The following is an 18,220-nucleotide window of genomic DNA, read 5'->3' on the forward strand; positions in this document are numbered from 1 at the left end:
AAAATGAGTTTGTTGACTATGATCACTGGTGAGACACATGTACAATACAGCTACAGACTCTCTTCTTACCTTAATAATTATTTCTTTTGGGAAGTCAAAATTTCTGTCTAGTAGAGTAATGTTAATAACAATATACCACCTAGGAGACAATTGCCGTATTAAGTACTTCATAGTCTCCTCCCTCCCTTCATTTAAGTCTTACACCAAAATTCTTGAGATCTCTTTCTAGTCTTACTTTTTACAGACAGAGAATCTAAGGCTGAATTTGCTTGTGAAAATCAGGGCAGTAATTTGTGCATCTGACTGATCCTGAGAGTGTAAATGGTCCTATAGTCAGGCAGTAAGGAGTGGTGCTCCAGCCAAGGTCTCGGGGTAGAAGCGCTTTGAGGAAAGTTGTCTGACAGGAGTGTGTGCAAGGATGAGCCAAGGATGGCAGAGGGAGGCACTGGTACACAGGGGAGGAAAAAGGAGGACGATTGTTAGCCTCTCCCAGTCATCCTTCCTAATAGGAGAACGTTTGATGAGGCGTTAGTGAGAAGAAGCCTCCACCTGCCCAAACCAGGAACCCAGGAGCTCTCAACTTAGGGTGTTCTTCAAATAAATTTCTGGCTTGTGGAAAAGCTGCCCTCAGATAGCTCTGATTATTTAGCAAAACACATTCCTCTTGTTACATAACCAATGCTGGAAAAATAATGTTATACTGTCAGTTTTATTACTCAGGAAATGTAATAATTTCCAGGTTTGAGAAGTGCAGTCGGACATTTTATTTTAGTTGACAAATTGAAATTAAATTGTTTCTATTTACCCTGTACAACATGTTGCTCTGAAATATGTATATACAGAAAGGGTGGTTAAATCATGGAACTGAATAGCACTTCTGTTAGCTCACAGCCTTGGAGTTTCTGTGAGGACATTTTTTTAGGATTTTCTTTCAAATGTTACATTGGCTTTGTTGATGTTCTCTGTCCACTTCATTTGTTCCCTGGCTCTGCATCTCAGCTTGAGAAGTCTGACTCCTGAGCTCAAGCCCATCCTGACTGTTTCTTGTAAGTCCTGAGTTTGTGATGATTTCCATAGTTCTGGCTTATTTGTACATTCTTCTGTTTAAATCCATTTTAAATCATTTTTCACACAATATATTTTAAGTGTATTTCCTACTTTCCCCCAAATCCCCTTAGTTCTTTACCCACCCAACTTCATGTTCTTCCTCTCTCAAAAACAAACAAAAAAACTAGAAAAAATAAAACAAAAGATAGCAAAACAAAACAGCAAGTGTACAAAAATCTCATAAAGACAGTTTTGTGTTGGCCAATTATTCCTAGGCGTGGGGATTTCCATTGAGTGTGCTTGATGTACCCGGTAAGACTCAGTGGGAAAAAGCAGATTTTCCCCTTCCTAGAAGGTATCAGTTACAAATACTTTCTTGGTTAGGGGTGGGACATTGTGGCCACTTCCCCTTCTCCATGCTTAGACCTTGTCTGAATCAAAGCTGAGCAAGGTTTGGGCATGTTGGCATGGCCTCTAGGAGGTCATATGCTCATTGGCCCTGTTCTGTCTGGATGAGGCTGTTGTTTTGGAGACATCTACCACCTCTAGCTCTTATGGTCTTTCCACCTCCTCTTTGGCATAGATCTCTGGGCTGTGAGAGGAGGGGTCACATATAGATATTCCATTTAGGACTTTCTGAACATTGTCCAGTTATGGGCATCTCTGTTAATATGCTGTACTTCAAAAAAGAAGTCCCTCTTATGAAGTGGCACTTCAGGACTGACACTTGTCTTTGGATCTTCGTATTTAGGTCTCAGGTAAAGGTAAATTACTGAGCAGATAGTAGTATTATACTAGTGAATATAGCTATGGTTTGAACCTTAGTAGCATAAACACAGAGCTCAGCCTTTTAAGCTGAAATGCCCCTCTTCCATAAAAATTATCACACTGTTTACAATGTAGTCTTTGCTATGGTGTCTACATTAATATATATTCTTATTTTTTTTCCAAGACAGGATTTCTCTGTGTAGCCTGAATGTCCTGGAACTTGCATTATATATGTTTGCATCAAACCTAAACAATAAATAATTCCATTATTTAACTAGTACACTAAAACATACTAGTTAAAATTGCCACAGTAAATCTCTAGCTTGGGCCCAGAGGCAAGGGAAGGTAATATGGGTAGCTTTTTCCACTCATGGTAGATTGTTATTTTTATTTAAATTTCTCATTTCTGGATCTTATTTCTTCAAGTAGGTAGTCAGCTTCCCAATGAGTGGACTGTTCCTTACAGTGTGAGAAGCCCCCAGAGGACCTGGTATTGCTGTGTTCACAGTAGGCAAGAAAACTCCTCTTGCTGAATAACACATGAACAAAACTGATTTCCATCACCTAGCAATTTATTGAAAATGTAGCATCAAGTTAAATATTTGGGAGTTAACAAAACTTTGCTTCCTGGGGCCTCTACCTTCAGAAAGGATGGCTGAGAAGAGGCAATCACTTGGCCAACAACTCTTCCTCGGGTTGTGAACATTTCCGTGACTCCTTTAGTCGTGGCCTACATCCAAATTGCTTTTGGTTTTTGTCCCCTGTATTGAACACTGAACCCAAGAACTCATCCATGTTGGGTGATGCCTTTGCAATGTCCTAGCTTCCCTGGACCTGTTCTCCAGCTGGCTTGTTTTGAGCATGTCTTTGCCATAGCCACCAAGTAATCATTTCACAGGAATTATCAGCTGTATCCATATCACAGGCTTCCAAGGCAGATAGTTTATTAAAGGCTTTTTTTTTCTTACCAAGTGAGGGAAAGTGAAGCTTTAAAAGGTTAAATCGCTTAAACAAGGTCAACCTCCTAGTTAAGTGATAGCAAGTGGATTTTTAACCAAGATCCCTCTGACTGTAGGGTCACAATCTTATTCCCAGCTTAAATCTCCTTTCCTTTGAAGTGGTTTATTCCCAATTATGGGCTAACACATTTGGATTCGGCATCCTGCATAAAATGTTTCTACCTCCATATCTTTGCCTTTCTGTTCTCCACTCAGCCCCCTCCAATCTCTGAGGTAAAAAATATAAGTTGTTAGAGATGCTTTTTGTTGTAAGCTAACATCTCATATTCCCCTCCCCAACCCCTGTGACCTCGGTTAGTTTGAGACTGCCTCTGTGGATGTATTGGTTCCTTTCTTGGATGCCAGCTTGTCTTTGGATCCCCCACTCCTTGGTCTTCTAAATTGAACCCAGAGTACAGAAGTCCTTATTACTTATCCTCTATCATGCCAAGGCTCCGGTTAACTAAATTGACTCCTGTCACTCTTTGAATGCAAAGTGTAATCATCTCTTCGTTAGTGCCAAACCTTTGTCATAACAGTTTCCCCTATGCTGTCAAGAGTAACCACAGGTTCTTCATCAACAGTGCCCATGCCTGGAAATTACTCTTTTCTGCATGACTTTAAGACGTTCCTGAATATGTCACCATTGAAATACTTCCCATTTAATCTTAAACTGTAGTATTGGTCGTGCTATGGTGTGAAGATTTATTGTCAGTTAGCCCTGTACACCACAGAGTAATTTGAGCTAGTACAAATGAAACTTACTTTAGAGCACTTTGGGAGCTAGGCAGCCCTAGAATTACCCTAGAAGATGGTTGGGAAAATGCATTGCATTCATTTCTTGACCGGGGCCTTGCAGAATCAACCAAGTACAAAGCAATGTTGAGATGCATTTAACCTCATCAGTTTCCGGAGGACTGACTATCTCCAATCCATCAGAGTTGAGCTACATTAGTGAGACTCAACTATTTCCAAACCTCATTTACATAATGGATGAGATGTGAAATGAGCCCGATGCAAGAGGAGCCACCCGGAGGCACTAAAGTTTATCACAATATGTAAGAATTCTTTTAGATCATTGCAGTAAATTCCCACTAACAAGATAACAAATTAATTGCCTTTATTACTGTACTAGCCCAAAGTCTATTGAATACAGAGTATCAACCTAGAAAAGCAGCTTGGGTTCCAAGGATGGAGGGCAGGAGGGGTGAGTAGAGGGAGATGGTGAACATTTCCTTGATTTTTCTTCTGCCCCTTTAAGAAATTCCAGGCACCTCTGTAATCTGATGGTGGACTTTGGCTTTATTAGTGAGGTAGGCAAGGATGAGTAAATCAACTGTATCAGACAAGCCTCAGGACATCTAGAAATTGATCATTCTGCCGAAATAAGCACTCTGTGTTTATTAGCTGGGAGTTCATCACTATCGCTTCTCATCCAATTCCTAAGAGATTTCAAAGCCATCATCATGGTATTAGCTCGTCTGACTGAACTACTAGAGATAAAGATTAGGAGATCTATCTAATGATGGGTCTGAGTTTCTGTGATTCTGTTTTTTCTTTCTTCTACAGCAAAGAAGAGAGTCTTCCTAGCACATAGTCTTTGTGTATGTGCAAACCTGCACACAGGCACAGTGCATTTGTATCCAGTAAGATGATTTCAAACAGTGGAATAAAGTAGATGACTTTAAGAAATTCCTCAAAGGTCATAAAATAGTGAATTCTTTACCATCTACAAAGTGGTGACCATTTAACAGAGGGAATATATGTTACATTGATTTCTACAGCCAGAGACAGTGGGCACGGAGAATAATTAGTTTCTATCATCACATTTATAATTAAAACCTCCATCACTGATCAGATATCTAGATATGGCCAAGGGTATGACTGCATACAAAACTGACCTCTCACAAACCAGTAAATGTGCATTTATCTATTTATACATATATTTATATACACACATCACTAAGCCCCTGATATGGAGCATTTTCTTGGTGTGCCTTCTAAATAAGCAGTAATCAAAATGCAAATAAGGTGACCCAGTTAGCATCACATGCAGATCTGTATTGCCACACAGATGTGCTGTGCAACTGCGTGCTCTGGAAGTAGAAGGAAAGACGCTACAAAAGATGCTTACACTAATTGATGCCGATTTCGAAGCCCTGCACATTCTGGAGAATCCAGGCAAGAATCTTCCAGAAACACTGCTCCTCTAGTTTATATCACAACTATCGTTTGTTTGGTCTGCCTCTAAGCTGCCCTGCGAATATAGGCTCACAAGCATGCACCAGGGGGCCAAGAAAGCTTGTTCTGTGAAGTTCAAATATTCAACCCTTGAATCAAATAACCCAACACGCTGGACTGAGATGATGAGAGGATGTTTTGCTACAATCAGAGGACAAATGTGTTTGGTTTGCTAGTGTGTAACAGTGGGTAAAACCAATTGCTTTCTCTCAGCGGGGTAGGGCCCAACTGATTTCCATCCAAAAGAAGCTACTTTGCCTTACTTAACTGTGCTCCCTGTGTGTTCCTCAACAGCTGATTGCAAAGCTTTATACACATTTCAGTAGTAAATTTGTAACTGACCTGCTCTCCAAGGATATAAAGAGCATACTAGAAGCATTGTACTATTAAATTGGTTTTAATTACATATGTGAATTTGTTCCTCCCTTGTTATTACCTTTTGTAAATCCCCTTATTATATTTTCCATAGAACAGGCAACCCTATTGTCTGCATTTTTTAAAACATGGATGAAATTACATCAGCATTACATTGGTTTTATCTGCCCTTTGCCTTTTGTGGTGTGTACTGTGTGTGTGTGTGTTAATTTAGACAAAGATTTATACCAGAACCTAAAAGTATCTATGAATCTTGATCAGGATGCAGCATTTGTTCTCTGTCTATATGTTATTCTTTAAAAATAAAACCAACAAAAAAAAAACACACACCCTGATGTTGAAGATATAGGATGATTCCAAAGCCTCTTAACTTGGAATGTCTCTTCTGTGCAGTTTTGGTAGTAGATTGGTCTTCTGCATCACTGAGCATTTACAGAAATCTGCTTTATACTGGCAAAACTTTTCCACTACAAGGTCAAGAGAGACTAACTCTGAATCATTGTAACCTATTACATAAAATGAAATACACTTTAATGTAAGTTTGTCTACAATTACAACAGATGTAAATGGTTCCCCTTTCAGCCCATTTATGCACTTCTAAAGCAAGAGGGGTAAGAACAAATCATACTGTTTAGAATCGGAACAATGGGCTAGAATAGATTCTGGCCAAAAGAAAGATGCAGAAACACTTGTAACATCATCCAACTTCGCCTAGCAAGTGTGGTGAAGAGCCAACAACTCACAATTCCAGTCTTTTACTGCTCACTTTATCAGCATTCCTCTAATGCGATTTATCAGCTATACATAATGACTGAACAGTTTATTTGTGTCAGTTTTATGATGAAAATAAGTTTATAAAAGGCTGAAGTCAATGCATCCTAAGGAATCGAAACCATGCAGAGCACAAACACAACATGAGGTATAAGTTTTAAATGCCACTGTTAGTACAAAAGGATATATTGCTTACAAGTAGTAATGGTTGGCTTGAGTACTTAGTAAGGTGAGGCATTGTAATAAGAATTTTTTGCGCTAATTCTGGGTTTCCCTCATCATTGCAAAAGATCTCTACAAATGCAGTGGATTCAGTAAGGCTAATGCTTCATATTACATTATTGGAAAACAGAATTCCAAAGTGGGTCTCAGTGAGCTACACTCAAGGGTAGATAAATCATTTCCTGGAAGCAATAATGGAGTGATTTCTTTGATTCCCTGTTTCCTTCTGTAAAGGCATCTGCATTCCTTGGCCTGTGACCTCCTTTCTTGTGTCTTACACGCCAGTGGCAAAGTCTCTACCTCAACCTCACAATCACATGAATTCCTTTATCTTCTCTTCTGCCCTGTATTGCTTTCTCATGGTTAGTTTGTGACCATTTAGATAAATACATTCATTTTCCCTCTTTGGAGTCAACTGATTAGAGGCGTCTATGTCAGCTGTCTTCAACCTTAATTCTCCTTTATGTTGTTACGGAAAGAACGCACAGCTTATAGGAATTAGGGTTCAGGTGATTGAGGAAGACACAGAATGACTTCCTCTCTACCGGTATATAAAAAAAAATACTGCTTATTTCTCACAATGATTTCATTTAAGTGACACAGAAACACTAAAGCACAGAGCTCCAAAGTCACACAGCTAGTAATTCTGTGAAGTATTGCTGTAGAAAATATGTTTTCACTTCTAAATCATACCAATGAATTTTAGATATTAAGAAGTTGTGGCTTAATTAGTCAAAGAAACTCTCAGTAGGCTTGGGCCTGAAAGGACAGGTGTGTGGATTGTATTTACCTGTCAATTCAGCAAACCTTTTTAAATAGCTCACATCTATCAAACTAAGTAGTGAGGAGCCAAAAGAAAGGCATGTTTTCTGACTGCTAACATTCTGTAGACACCTAGAAGAATTGGCAGAGAGATGGAAATGATGACAGATGAAGACCTAGGCCTATGTCAGAAGTATGTAGGTGAACTAGGAGACTGGAGAGGAACTGTTATGTCTACCTGAATACAAATAGGCATTTTTCTCCTGCTGCCTTTCCCAGCACATCACCCTGTATTTATTTTACATATAACGTGTGTGAAAACCTCTCTCAAGTTACAGAAATAAATGCGGTTTTGCTTTTGTTCCTATCATTTTCTTATCCTATCTGACTGTCTCTCCGCTCCCAGTTACTGAATTCTGCCTGCATTTCAAGGCCCTTTAGTGTGTACCTATATAATCGAGTAAAAAGGTGGTCCCATTCAGGAAGGGTTGAAGTCAAAGCCTAGTGGTTTCTGGCACATGCAGGCTTATCAGGGGTGCTGGATATTAGTGAATAGAGTCGAAGCTCAGCCTCTCAGAGACCACCCAGATTTTCTCTGCCTTCTTATTCAGGGTAGACTCACCTGGCCACCTGTCTTGTCAGACTCATCAGTTTGGTTTTGTTTGCTCGTTTTATCTCATTCTCCTGGGTTAATCTATGTCTGTAAGACAGCTGTCACAGCTTGCAAGTTCTAATAGGTACCTCTGAAGTAATTGCTGGCTTCCTATAATTGATTCTAGGCCTGATGAATAGTATTCTGCTTAAGAGTAGCCTTGCCTACATTTTATCTCTTATGACCCTAAAATGAAGTAAAATTCATATGACACATATTAATGATGACAATGTCAGGCTTGTTGGACAGGTCATTTGGTGTCTATGGACACCTTGCTTGAAAATCACCTTCTGTTCCTCTCTTTAAGACCAACGGCCCCTCTTTACAAATCTCAGGACTCAGAAAGCCATAAGCGTCTGGATGGGATGCACCCTTTCTAATGATGTCATATGGATAGTAGAGATTCTACTTCATGATGACTAATATCCACAAGCCCTTTATTCCCTGCTCTCATGGAAATGAATGGCTACCTTTTGCTCTGCAGAAATCATTAGAGACTAATTTGTTTAGGAAATGGCAACTTCATTTTGACCAGTGCCATATTTCTGGTAAGACAGATATTTGCTAAGTATTTCTGAGTTAATTATTAACATGATGTATAAATAAATAATAAATAAACAAACAGATAGATAAAACAAACTTCAAGGTCAGCCGGTAAGGGCATGCCATGTATATCTCATATCCTGAATTTGATCACCACAACCCATGTAAAAGTATAAAGTAAGAATCATAAAGTTGTTCTCTGATGTCTTTGTGTGTGCTGTGGCATATTCATGCACATACATATACACACACACACACATACGTGCACACACCTAATCACAATCATAAAAAACATTTTTAAATAAATAAGATAAAAGTTACTGAATTTGGTATACACACACACACAAATATTATTTTATAGCGCTTAAGGCTTCCTATAGCTGCATTTGGTTTCTTCTGTAACATAGATTCCCTTTGCTGGGCATGGGTAAAGTTCCTCTTCACACTAAATTAGGGGGAACAGTAGAATTTTAATTGACACCTGACAAGTTAGAAAGTGGATTAGTGTTAAAGTTTTAAAAGCCAAAAGATGGAGAAATTAAAAGAGCTTTGGATTGGAACATGGGTGAGCATCATTCCTTCATATGCATGATCTGTGAGCATGGGTAAGTCACCTGGTTCTTTTCCTCTGCTTCTGTTTCCTCACTTGTGGAGTGGAGGGCTCACCATGTTCCTACTCCCATCCACAGACAGCATATCAGGTGTCAGAAGTCTTTGCAAAACTGAAAGCTATTTAACTGCTCAATAGGGTATAACTCCCCACCCATACCAAACTCTGTATTCGGCAGGGTAAGTAGAGGTCTAGGAGGTGATGGAAAGGCCCAGCTAGCCCAGTGGCATTACTTCACCCCACCTATAGACATCAGCTGCATAGATATCAGCTGCAAGAAGCTGCTGCATTTGCAGACTTTACAATTTGAAAATCAATTAAGCTATTTAGCAAGCCTACATGAGTCGAGTTCTGTCTGCCAGACACAATGCTCTCAAAAGGGGATGTACCAAAATGAAATTGGTGGGGCCAATCACTGATGAGCTGCAGCTCCTTATTTCAAGGAAGCCAGGTAGAGGACCCAACAGTGAGTTGATGCATCCGGATTGTGTGACCTTTGCCACTTGTGTGGCTTTAGACCAATCAAGATCCATCTTGAGCCCCTGCGTTCTCATCTACTAGTAAAAGGGGAGTGTACGGTAGACATCCCATGAAGGCTATTTGTTTGTTCCCAGTAAAGAAATGAGAAATGAGAGATAACTAGCTTTATCAACCTCAGAGCAACATACAAGATACTTAAGGGGAGGCTGAGTTACACTTGCCAAGGTCACAAAGCTCATTAAATGGATCCTGAGAAGTCAGCCACCATAGACCCTGCTTTCCACGGTGACCCTTGTGACCTTGAATAACCTGGGGAAGAGGTAATTGAGCAGCTACTTCCACTTCAGAAGGAAGAGAATCAAAATATTGAAGCTATTGACTCACCCATAAGGCAGTCAGCAGTGCTTTGGTCCCTGACCTTTCCACATCCTGGGGCAGTCAATAACCTGGCCACTGGATTCAGCCCCTGCCAGTGATTTTGATTGGGAGTAGTTTAACCTTGAACTGAGCTCCGAGTAACCAAGGCAACAGAAAGTCAGTTTCTGCATCTCAGGAGAAGAATCCATAAATCAAGTCCCTAATGCAAACACGGTGTACAGGGAGAGGTTTGAGGGGATAAGTGTTCTGAGAAATTACCCTTGAAAAGGAGTGACTGTCCCTCGCTGCTCAAAAAGTTTTTGTGAAATATTATCATATAAGTAACTTTGAAAATTTTTTCACAGTTCTGTTTCTTAATTATGGGCAGATGTTAGATTAAGGAAGTTATTAGTGTTGATATTTCTTACTTTAAAAACTCACTGGGTTCTAAAAATGCAAACGTCAGTGTGCCGTATGTTAAAGTGTTAAAGTATAGGGACAGTGAGACCCATCCTCCAAGAATGCTCTCTGTGCACACTGCCCACTGAATTCAATGATAGCTCTTCCCAGACACAAACCACCCAGCCTTTTCACATCTTCCCATGTAGACAAGTGTGCGTTTTGTGGCCCAATCTGTGCAAGACTCTGGTCCTTGTTGTTGTTGTTTGTTTGTTTCTTTTTGTTTTTAAATAGTTCCATGCCTCAAAACAATCATGCTTTTGTGAACAGTGAGAGAAGCCAAGTCCAGTCTGGGAAGAAACTCTGCTAATGTCCCACCTTGTACCATTTGCTGTCACTAGACTGAAAGGAAACCAACTTACATTGGCTACCTACACAATGTCATTTCCAAAGCGACAGCTCCCTTCCCCCCATTCCTTGTTCTTCAGACCTTTGCTCTCAGAAAGTGACATCCCTTGTTTAAAGTTTATCTGATAGTCTTGTCCATGTATACTATTTCCAAGTGTTACTTCAAGATCCAAAACTGACAGAGGAAACCTTCAGGGCTAGTTTCCTTTCCCTCTTCTTGAATATAATTTCAAAAGTTAGCAATTCCTAAATTGTCTAGGGTGTTTGCAGAAGCTAAACTGTGATGATGTGAGTGACAGAGTGTGTTCAGTGTCATTTTATTGCATTTAACATAGTCTGTATCATAAACACTTGAGTGGCAAAGTATACCCAGCAGGGGTATGATCAGACCAACTCTAATGAGATGATGTGGACTGAGACTAATTTAGATTGTAAACATTTGCATGAAAATGGGTACAACTGAAATGACTGGATATCAGCTGGTTCCCGAGTGAGGGTTAAATATTCGTCTACTAATCCTGTTTATTGACTCCATTCCCTAAACACGTCATAATTTAAATAGAAAGGTATCTGTTTAACCTGCATCTGCAGGTACGAAGATGTCTTGTCGGTGATTTTTTTCTCCAAAGCAGCAGTTGTTCAATGTAATGAATGCTGATTGCTTAGAGTTCCAAAGTGTATTTGGAAGGAATACTGTTGAGGTCCTGCAGTGAACAAAAATGGGGACTTTGTTTTGTTTTGTTTTGTTCCCTGCCTGCTGCCACTGTAATCAAACCCGTTAGCAGCCACAAGCTACGGCACATCAGACGTTCTACCTCAGTCATAGGCTCTAAGACATTTCTAGATTTTTCCTACCAAACTATGTTTTCTCAATGGAAAAGGAAAGTTAATACATGTTTGTAGTTTAAAGAAAATGTTAGTAGTTGCTAGGAATCATGGATCGTAGCTCTAATCCCAACACTTGGGAGGCCAAGACAGGAGGATTGCCACCTGAGTTGTAAACCAGTTTAGGCTACACAGTGAGTTCCAGAATGGCCTGGACTACAGAGTAAAACCTTTCCCCTTCCTTAACTCACACATGTATCATATTGGTATGATATATAATATGATATACAAAGAACAGTAAAGTCAAGACTAAGAAGTAAAGGGGACTCTTCCTGATCCCTTCTTCTTTAGAATATCCCCTGCTAGCTATTTGGATTGATGTTCACACAGGTGACTGTCACTACCCTGGGTGCTGTGCTTAGTCTTAAACACATCCTCATATTTTGCTAATAGTGCATAATGCACACTTTTGTGTATCTTGAATGGATATACCTTGTAATATTGTTATCATATAACTTGGCATTTGTCTCTTTCTGTCTTAAAAATACAAGATCAGAAATGCAAGATCAGAAAGTGCAGAGATTTTTATTGGTCATGTCATCTTAAGCAAGTATTTATGAGACAAGAATGGAGGGTAGAAGGAGGGTAGAGGGGATAAAACAAAACATTGCCATTACTCACTCGTCAGGAACCTTCAGGTGTGTCTCCAGTTGTGTAATAAGGCTCCAGTTTCCAGTTGTGTCCTCAGCATGAAGCATACTGTGATGGACTTGAACTGTGGTCAATGTTCATATGGTCCAATGGACCAGGATGATCCTGGCTTTAGCATTTTGCAACTGGAGATATCCAGCTCTACCTAAGAGCAGGAGGACTTTATTCAATTTCCCCTTAAGCTCCCCAAAAGGATGTTCCTCTCATCTGTAAAATTGAGAAAATAGTAATAGCTATGGTCGTGCCTCACTGAATTGCCATGAAGCCAAAGTAATTAAAGGTAATCTCGCTATAGTGATTGAGATAACATTGCTCAAGGAAGGGACTTTATCACTCAGGTTGGTTAGAATGGGAAAAAATACTGTCAAGAATGACTGGCAAAACCCAATATATTATTTTTGGTCTTAGTCTACAGATGAAGGAAGCCTGAATAGAGGTCCATTTGACATGGATCAGGCACACTCAGCCCTCTAGACTTAAATGTGTTTTACAGCTGGGGCTATAGATAGGAGCTCATAAATACCTAACCACAACAAAAAAGAGAGCTGAACCTATACTTACTGGTTCAAATTGCTTCTGGGGAAGTCAAGGGTTATATTTACTTCCATATCTATAATAATATTGATAGTTACACATTAGTAATAATGGTAGGAAAATTGCAAAGCATGGGGTGTGTCCTAGAACTCAATCCAAGTGCTTAACATTTCTACTCACTGGATACTCTCCACACTTTACAAAGCTCTGTCATTGTCCCACTTTTTACATTAAGGAAGTAAACCATAAAATCTTAAGTTTAAAACTATGAACTTGAGTGGTAAGTGACATTAAATGGTGTTAAGTAACTTGTGCTTGATAATAGCCTGGAAATGCTGGAACTGGGAAATGCTGGATCCAGATGAAGAAACAGAAATGCAGAATGGCCAATAAGAGTCTGTCAGGATCTGAACATCCCAATCACATGACCTATGATACATGCCAAATACTAACACTCAGAGCCCTCCAAATCAGCTGTTAAATCCAGTCTGCGATGAACCTTCTCAGCCTCTAGCCATCACTATTCTACATTCAAGTCAATTTTTAACTTCCACATACAGGAGAATGTCATATTTCTGGTCTAGGCATTTTATTTAAAATGACAAATTTTCATTCCTTTTAAGTTGTGAATAATACTCATAGTATACCCCATTTTCTTTATCCATTCAAGCATCTGTGAATACCTAAGATAATCATCTATCTGGATCTTGTTTCTCCATACCTATTATTTTGCATGTTCACTTCTTAGCACCAAGTATGGGTCTCCCTCAGTCTCACAGTTCTGTGAGAGGTCTATGAAGTTTCTTTTTCCATGATGATCTCATAGCTTTAGAATCTTTACAGTATCTAGAATGAATAATGCACAAGTCTACATGGATTCGTTGCACTATGTTTTCTTCTCAAATAGTCACTAGGGTAGGAAGCAAGTGAATTACCCATCATACCCTCAGAAGGCTAAAGAATACCTGATAATTTATACCGTGTCGGTCTCATATCTAGTTATCCATTCTAGAAAGCTCTTAGTCCTGACCTCACCCTCAAACTAGCCATGGATATTTTTCTTCTTTAAATATTTTCAATTTTGCATGTATGTGTGTGTGTGTGTATGTGTGTGTGTGTGTGTGTGTGTGTGTGTGTCTGAAGGAGGACAAATAGTTGAACTATTTACTGGGATCATGTTCAGGTTTTATGATGGTTGTCCTGTTGTTCCTTCAAATCAATTACAGGTTCTGGTCTTATTGTTTTTCAGGGATGCCAAGTCCCCACTTAAAAGTGGACCAGACAGCAGCACATAGTAGGAACGAGGGCTCAGTATCCACACTGATGGCCAGGAAGAAGTCAAGTGTAGTGGACAGTGTTGCAATTCCTTCAGCCCCGGTATTATCTCTCCTTGCTGCATCTGCAGCAACGTCAGATGCAGGTGAGTTATTTTCACATACTGAAGACTGACACTGAAAATATCTTCCAGTCATGGGGGTAAATGACATCACAATACAGTGTATACATGTGTGAAACTGTCAAAAATCAAGCCAAAGTTATAAATGTTTTCATAATAAATCTAATAAGTAAATAAAAGTCAACTCTGAACTCCATGAGTGTCAATAGTCCCAGCACTCAGGAAGTCAGGGCATAAGGTTAAGAAGTTCAAGGTCATCCTCAGCTACTTAGTGAGTTTAGATAAACAAACAAGTAAATAAATTTGTAATAGCAAGGACCACGGACTGAGAGTGTGACTCAGTGGAAAAGTACTTGTCTGATGCACACATCCATACTATCAAGAAAATTCATTGATTAATTTAGAGACAATTGCAGTTTGAGTATCTCTAATCAGAAATGCTATGCCCATTGATTGATAATGCAGTGTGGGAGCCATTTGCATATACATGTCAAGATACCCAACAATTTTATTTTGAGCTTCTACAAAAGCAAATCAAGTAGATAACAAACTAATCTATCATTTAAAAGTCCTGCTCAGAAAGCTTGCTGTGTTCAGAGACAGTGAAGATCAGCAGGGTGTGTTCCCTGTCACCAGGCTAAATGGTCATGTGTCAATCAACCACCTTTACTATCTTTAAACACAACTAGGAAACCAGGTCATGACTGAATGTGAGGTGACACAGCCATGAACCCCCAATAAAAGCAGGTGTGAAATGTTTCCAGAAACAAAACTTGTGGTGGTGTCACCAATGAAGTCCTTGAAGTCCTTGCAAATTGAGCACAAGGAAGGACCTGCAGTTCTGCCATAGTGAGGATTTAGTGTTACCCTGAATCCAAGGGTAAGGTGCCTCATGTTATTACCTCACAACAATTTTAGTAAGTTAAAAAATTTAAGGGAAAAAGCAACTAGAAAAATTAAAGAAAACCCATCAGTGTCTCTTTTAAAATAAAGGTTTAAACATTACCAAGACTGTGCAACCACACATCAGGAAAAACAAAATGTATTTGTCAATTGAGCTATCTTAGTTTGAGACCCAATGAAACTTCTTTACATTTCATATATACCTCATAGACGGTTTGAATTATTTTATTTTGAGAATTTCACATTTTTACACTGTATATTCATTGTAGCTCCTCATCCTCCCGTACCTCCCCCGCATCCTCCTCTCAAATTCATGTCCTCTGTTTTAATAATGCGTGTGTATGTGCACATGTATGGGCATATTTTATTAAGTGCAATTACTGTTGCATATATATAAGTATATGTGTGCATATATTTATGTATATATCTGTGTGTATATGTACATATATATATATGTGAATACAGGGACTCACTTTGGCGTGGGCAGTCTACCAAGGACCCATCCATGAAGAAACCTGACTCTCCCTCCATTCCCCAGCATCTCTACCTAGAGAAGGGGCCTTGTGATTCTTTCCTCTATTCATGCTGGAATGTTGATTAGTGTGGGCTTATGCAGGAAACCATATTGCTCAGAGATCTTGAATGTAACATGTCCAAAAGACACGATTTTCTAGCTATCCTGCCAGTCCTCTGACCATTACAACCTTTCTACCTCCTTTCCCATGATATTCCCTGAGCCTTATGTATGAGGTGATGTTATACATGTGACATTTGATAATGGACACTCCAAGTCACTTGTTCTCTGTACTTTATTAATCACTGTAGTAACTTCCATTTGATGCAGGAGGAAGTTACTTTGATGAGGAGTAAGAGCTTCACTTATCTATGGCTGTAAGAAGAAGTGTTTTGAAGGCTGAATCATTTTAACAAAATGGTAGTAGGGTCTCACCTAAGGTCAATCACCTCTTCAGCCATGGGTTCTTGGCTCGGTTTACGATACCATTCTGAATCCCTTCCAGTAAGACAGATCTTGATTACTTCTTACATATTAGTTTGAGGGATTTGCATGTAGGTAGTATTGTTGAAAAATTTTCTCCCCTCTTGGCTTACACAGCACCTTCCAATACTAGAAGAGCTGGTCACCAGGAAGGAAGCTTGCAGGGAAGTGCAACCTTGACTTCTCCAAGGCCTGTGACCAAAGTATACGGTATCTTAAGCAAGAGAGACTTACTGTCTAATTCTGGCAGACAACTTAGAGCAATGGCAATAGTCTTTATTGTTTTGTGGCCAAGTGAATCCTTTTAGATAAACACTTCAACATCACCTGGTATTGAGCTTTTTGTTTTTTAATTATATGTCTACAGGTGGTAGGGAAGCAATACAGGATTTCATTTTTCTTTACAGCTGAATATAATTCTATGGTATATATGTACCCCACTCATTATCCATTCATCAGCAGAAGGGCATTTAGAATGTTTCCATTTCTTATCTATTGTGAGTAGAGTAGCAGTAAATATGCAAGAACACGTCTCTCTGTGTAGTCCATACAATATTTTTAGTGCATCTGTGTTTTGGCTGAGACCCACCCATGGAATTAGGGGTAGAATGCTCCATTTGCAGTTTCATATTGGTGCTCTAAAATTTAGAATCCTGAGGGTTTTGATTTAAGGTTTGCAGATTAGCAATGCTTAGCCTGGAACCTTGTACCTCTGCCCCCTTTTATCCTTTTCATGGTGCTGGGGATGGAAGCCAGGCATCATGAATATTCAGTCAGTGCTGTATCACTACTCCAACAAGGCCACACCTCCTAACAGTGTCACGCCCTTTGGGCATCATTTTCTTTCATATCACTATATTCCACTTCCTGGTCCCCAATGTATGCCTACATTATGATATGTAGGCATATTATGATGCAAAAATGCATCCAATCCAACGTCAAAAATCCCCATAACCTATAACAGCCTCAAACTTATCTTTCCCTAAGGTCACCACTCCCTTTATTCCATTTCTTAATCAGCTTATCTCTTTGAACACAGGATTTCATGCCCTTCTACTTCCTGATGCCCCTTTTCTCAATCTTTACAGTTTGCATTTTTGTTTGCTCAGCTTCTCCTTTTTGTTATAAGTTTTCATCAGAGTTAACATTAATAACCACACAACAGAGTCTATAGTAGGATGTTTTGAGGTTTCCTCTGCCGATGGAATTAATCCAGAACTCTTCACTTTAATCTCAGGAAAACTTTTCAGACAAGGGCAAAAAACAGCCACATTCATCACCAAAATTTCACAAGAACGATCTCTAGACAGCATACTAAAATTCTTCTCCTCTGAAACGTCTTATGCCAGCCCTCCATAGTCCATCAGATCACACTCAGCACCACTGTCTCCCATGTTCCTACTAGTATGGCCCATTAGCAGCATTTAAAACACTTCAAAAAATCATATATATATGGTCTGGCCTATTAGAGCAATATGCCGGTCCCTGGTACCATTTTCTGTCTTCGCTAGGGTTTGTATTTCTGTGACGAGACACCATGATCCCAGCAACTCTTACAAAGGAAAACATTTATTTGGGTCTGGATTACAATTAGGAGGTTTAGTCCACTATTGTGGACTAAATGTCAGGAAGCAATGCAGCATGCAGACAAAAATGTGGAGCTATAGAAGAAGCTGCAATCTCTTACATCTTGATTCACAGGCAACAGGAATGAATTTGTCTAACTGTATATGGCTTGAACATATATGAGAACTCAAAGCCCACCTCCATATTCATACACTTCCTCCAACAAAACCATGCCTACTCCAACCAGGCCACACCTCCTAATAATGTCACTCCCTTTGGGGACCATTTTTTCAAACCTCCACAGTCTCAGAAGGATGAAAGAACCCAGATGGACCAGTGGCACCTCAGTGGGAGGGCATCCAGTCAGAGAGAGCTGCATGTAGTACTACATTAGGGAATCCAGGAGGGAATAACTTGACTACAGCAGGAGATTTGGGATGTGGTCTGCACTATTCACCTTGAAAAAGCCATTCAAACTTACTGTCTATGCACTGAGACCTCTCTTCATGGATTAAAGAAATTTCTGTTTTTTACCTTTGCTTGTCAAGCAGAGATATTTCCCAGAGGCCAAAGACAGGTGGTCCACGAATCCCCTCCCCCCTGCACTCTTCCTTCCACTGTGAAAGACAGTGTTGTTGGGATCCCATGCTTATAT

General features: G+C 39.6%; 1 protein-coding gene across 1 annotated transcript in view; it reads left to right on the plus strand.

Moving 5' to 3' along the window:
- Positions 1–18,220, plus strand: part of Setbp1 (SET binding protein 1) — a 314,925-nt gene that overhangs the window by 270,690 nt on the left and 26,015 nt on the right. The window contains exon 5 of the mRNA XM_040741556.1: positions 13,953–14,123. Coding sequence (XP_040597490.1) covers positions 13,953–14,123 — 171 coding nt within the window. The remainder of the gene's footprint in view (positions 1–13,952; positions 14,124–18,220) is intronic.

The sequence above is a fragment of the Mesocricetus auratus genome, unplaced genomic scaffold (assembly GCF_017639785.1).
Source record: "Mesocricetus auratus isolate SY011 unplaced genomic scaffold, BCM_Maur_2.0 Super-Scaffold_6730, whole genome shotgun sequence".
Lineage (NCBI taxonomy): Eukaryota > Metazoa > Chordata > Mammalia > Rodentia > Cricetidae > Mesocricetus > Mesocricetus auratus.